Here is a 4,914-nt window from a genome sequence, read left to right on the forward strand (position 1 = left end):
TCCCCTTCCCTAAGGGAACAAAGCTTCCATCACTGTTACCAAGGCAACAGAGGGGATGCCTCATTCTTCAGAGCTCTGCATATCTAAGTATATCTTAGCCTTTGTCCACTGAGCTGGCTCAGTTCTTTGTAAGGGGTCTTCCACTAAATCAACTACCTTCTACGCAAAACTTTATTCAATATTTTACCTTATTTAAACCTATCTATACACACACTCTCTCTCTCTCTCACACACACACACACGTATATATATAAATTCCTTCGCCTGGAAATGGCCTTTACACTGACGGGTCAATTTTCTTGAATGCCCCAGACATCAGTTCTGGAGAGCAAATGTGGACATCTCCTTTGCAAGCGCGCGCTTCCGAAGTGCGGGTCAATTTTACAGCACGCACTACAGCATTCATAATGGATTTCCCTTTTAAAAGCACAGGAGACCAAAAATAAACCTGACAAAAGGGCAGCTGTAGAGTTTTAACATGTGGAAAACTCCACAGGCGGCACTTACATAACGGGAAAGAAACAAGATAAATATTTCACACGGCCATATGAACTTCCAAAAGACGACGGAAAAAGTCAAGAACTCAGAACACACCTTAACTCTTTAGGGGGGCGGGAGGGGCCCCTGATAAAATCTGGGACCTGACTTGCAGCCCAAATGAAAGCTGGCTTTTCTCCTCCTATCTAGAGTCCAAGGCAGAACTCACGAACCAATACTTAGGAGCGCTTTCCCAACGGTTTTGTCTGCTAGGTAGAAAATTTCCAAAAATCTCCCACCCTAGGCAAAACACTGAAAACGAAGTTTTCTACACAAGAGAAGAAAAGAAACGTGGCGAGACAGATCGAGCCACCCCCACCCCCAACAACACACACACACAACGGTGCCCATCCCACCCGGCTGCGCTCTCCCGCCCCCATCTCCTCGCCCTGGGGACAGCTGGCAGCCCAGCGCGGGACCAGACACAAAGCGGATCAGCCTGGGGGAGGGGGCCGACCTGCGGGACTCTCCTTCCAGCACCAGCCTTCAGCCACCCCTCCCTTAGGACCCTGCGGACACCACGCCCCGCGTCCACGCCCTCTCCTCAAACCCCCCCATCCTTAAAAAGAAGAAAAGTCCCTGACCCGGCGTCCCAGGGCCAGAAGACCTGCCACAGGGAAGCCAGTGGAGACAACCCGACCACAGAGACTGACAACGCGACAGGACCCGCCCCTCTGCCTCCACCTCTCCCGGACCTCTGCTGCTCCGCCACCGCTCCAAGTGCTGGGGGCCGGCGCGGCTGTCACGCTCCAGCAGGGGGACCCTCGGCTACGCAGTCAGCTGGCGCCCGCGTAGATGGCGAGGAGCCCCCAAGGCCTCCTGATGCTGCTGCTGCTGCACTACTTAATGGTCGCCCTGGACTGTAAGTCTCTGGGGTACCTCAACCCCGCCACCCTCCTACCCACCCTCGAGTCCCGCTATACCAGCCTTCTGGACACTTGCCGGCAAGCGGGGATGCTCAGGGCTGGGGATCTGCCACGGGGCACCAGGTTTTACACTCTGGGAGCACGAAGGGTAATCCGGATACAGAAAGGCTCTGGGCGGGGAGACTGAAGTCTTGAGTGTCTTGTAAATAGTTAGTGTCAGGTTTTGCCAGTTTACGTTGAAGAAAATTAAGGGTCCCTACTAGAAGATTCGCATCTTGTAAAGTTGGGGGAAGTTTTCAAAGACACAAGGACGTGATCAGAATGCAAAACTCATAAAGTATTCAAGATGCAAAAAGCCCAAGAAAGATGGCATCCGGGATTGGCGCAGGGCACTCTTAAGTACCAGCGGCCAAGGGGTCAGTGGTGGAGTCCCGACTGTGCAGGGAAGGTGTTTGTGAAACACTTTAGGGGCCAGGGTGAGCAAAAGTTCGAGGCTGCTAAGCCCCAGAGGTAGCTTTTAGCCTCTCCGCCTGCAAAATCTAGTTAGAGAAGTCTTGTCTGGCCACTCTAGCCAGCTGCCCTGTCCTCAGGGGACATCCGGCCAGCAGGACGATTGTTAGAAAGGCTCAGGAGATGAATGAGCTAGCTGGCAGCTGGTGTAACCGGGAGATGTCCCAAAGCCAGTTTCTCTGGATGCTTTTAAAATGGATATGCGCGAATACCGGGTTCGTGTGATTTGAAATTTGATTTTGTTTTCTTCGCGTTAACTTTTTAGGAAAATGGAGAAAATAAGGATACATTTTAAGTGACATGGTCTTGGTGTTGTTTATTCTTTTTTTTTTTTAACTTTTTGTTAGTTTTGTTTTTTTTAATACCCCACATGTTTCCTTTTGTTTGGTTTAGTTTCCTTTGAGGAGGGGAGACGTGTTTTTGTTGACCTTCAAGTTCTAATCACGATACTCACAATAACTTATTTTGCCTGATGAATGTCTTAACGTTGCCACACTAAGGCTTTTGCTCAAACTCCCTTAACCCCAGCCCAAAGTGGTGGGAGCTCACAAAGCGGTGTGTCTCAGGGAAGACATGGCAAACCAGGAAGCTGAAGATTCACAGTGAAACCTTTATGCATTTTGAAATATCAGCTGGTATCAAACCAAACGGAACACACGGGGGGTTGAGAGGTAACATACAATGAAAATGAGCAAGGAAGCTGGGATCTGGAGGAAGTTAACAAAACCCTGCTGGCAAAGTTGTGTGTTCCTCTGAGCTCTTAAATCTCACTTTAACAGGAGTGTGAACTGTGGTGTAAAATTGCTCATTAAAAAAAAACAGAAATAGTTTTTCCTCTGTTATTTCCATTCAGTCATCAAAGAAGAAACAATAGGCGCTGTTTGAAATTGTCAAGAACTCAGAAGCAAGCAAAGGCTTACTCAATGGGCAGAATGTTCTCTTTGACTTCTTAGTTTTTTGTGGGCTCTACTAATCTGAATACTTGAAAGGAATGCTTGGGAACCTTTTCCACACTATTTCCATACAGAAAGTCTGGCATTTCATGGGTGTTTCTTTCCTCTTAATGGGTTTTAAACATTTAAAAATTCAAATTAAAAAGAAAACTACATTAGTATAGAAAGTTCCCATCTATCCCATACCCAGTTGCCACCATTGCTGTCCTATTATAATGTTGTCTGGAACACTCTGCTCAGGTTTTTCTCATGTCCGCGGAATGTCCTTTTCTGTTCTGGTATTCCACGTTGTGCTTAATAGCCATGTCTCTTTACCCTCCTCTTGGCTGAGGCAGTATTTTAGGCGCCTCTTGTTTGTGCTGGTCAAGTATTCTGTTAGATTGTCTTCAACAGGTATATCTCAGATGCTTCCTTTGTGGTTAGATGAGGTTATGGGACTTTTGGAGGAAGAGCACAGAGCAAGTGTATATTCCATCCAATCATAGCCCAGGGAGCATGTTGACAGGGTCTGCCACTGTTGAGATTAACCTTCATTGCCTGGTGGAGGCAGTGTGTGTTCTCCACCTGTTGTCCTCATTCCCATTCTTTAGAGGGAGGCCAATATTTGCAACTCACACTCAAGAAAGGAGGCTAAGGTGGTGATACCGGACTACAATCTCAGCACCCAGACACCCAGACGGGAGGCAGGAGGCTCATTCAAGGCCATACAAGATTCAAGGCCAGCCTGTGATTAAGGAGTGACTACCGCCAAAGACAATCCAGAAATAAGGTGGGGGTGGAGCTCAGAGGTAGAAAAAGGGGTTGGAAATAAGAGCTTGTAGAACATGAACATACACACACATATGAACATATCCGTGCAAGCACATGTACACACACACACACAGGAGGGAGCGTGGATTTCACTCCTTCAGGGTGATATTTCTTCACACATTACTTGGGATTTGTATCCATCACAGATATGTCTTCTTGAATTTCTTTACACACTTACTTAATCACTTATTTTAATATCACCGTGAGCTTATTAAGAAGTATGTAAATAATATAGATTTAGTTGATAATACAATAGCATTTTATTAAATAACTAGAGCATCTCTTATCTGTAATTTTTAAATATTCCTCTCAAATTTAGCTGTACTGCTCCTTTGTCCCAATCCAACCATGTATAATTACAATATCATGCTTATCAATTCTTTCTACTATCAGTCAATTGCTACTATACTTCACAGTAATCTAAAGAACTTTTGTTATGACTTTTTAAAGCATGAATTCAACATCATTTATTAATGTTTGGATATTCACTTTTGTATTTAGTTGATGTATTAGTCCCCTATCAGCTACTGTAACAAAGCACCTAGGATAATCATATTAGAAAGATCAAAGGTTTGTTTTGCCTTCCAGTTTCAGTGGTTTCAATCTATGCCTGGCCTCTGCCTTCCCTGCAGTGTTGACATAACACATGGGGAACAAGAGAAACAGAGTTCTGCCCAAGAAAGAACCAAAGGAGAGGAAAGAAGAAGGTTCCTGTTTCCCAAGGCCAAACCACCCATGATAGAACATCCAGGAGGCCTCATCTCCTGAAGGTTTACCACTTCCCAATATTGCCACAGGCCAAGACCAAGTCTTTAGAGGATACGTGTCCAAACTCTAAACAGTTAGACTATCTTTCCTTCTCCAGTGGGACAGAATGTCTTTGATCTTTGACTGCCATTCTTATGCCCATTACTGAACAAAGTACCTGGTTCATCTTTCATGTGAGCATGTATCTGTTGATCAGATGATGCCTTGGTCCATTCAGACTGCTATGACAAAATTGGGTTGCTTATAAACAAATATTTTCTCTCTCACACAACTACAGAATCTGGGAAGTCTACAAATAAGACAAGAGTATTTCCAGTACTTCTGAAGAGGGCCCAGTGTTTGGTTCATATGTATTCTTCATGGCATCCTCATGAGGTAGAAAGAACAGGGAAGCTCTCTGGGGGCCTGTTTTATAATCCTCTTTGCAAAGGCTCCCTCTATGACCTAATCCCCTTCCAACAGTTCCTTGT

General features: G+C 45.5%; 1 protein-coding gene across 1 annotated transcript in view; it reads left to right on the forward strand.

Annotated features, from left to right (window-relative positions):
• The first annotated feature begins 955 nt into the window (after positions 1–955).
• Jam2 (junctional adhesion molecule 2) overlaps positions 956–4,914 on the forward strand; it is a 52,264-nt gene continuing 48,305 nt past the window's right edge. Inside the window, exon 1 of the mRNA XM_005345284.3 lies at positions 956–1,399. Coding sequence (XP_005345341.1) covers positions 1,333–1,399 — 67 coding nt within the window. The 5' untranslated portion in view covers positions 956–1,332. The remainder of the gene's footprint in view (positions 1,400–4,914) is intronic.

Source organism: Microtus ochrogaster, chromosome 2 (genome assembly GCF_000317375.1).
Source record: "Microtus ochrogaster isolate Prairie Vole_2 chromosome 2, MicOch1.0, whole genome shotgun sequence".
Lineage (NCBI taxonomy): Eukaryota > Metazoa > Chordata > Mammalia > Rodentia > Cricetidae > Microtus > Microtus ochrogaster.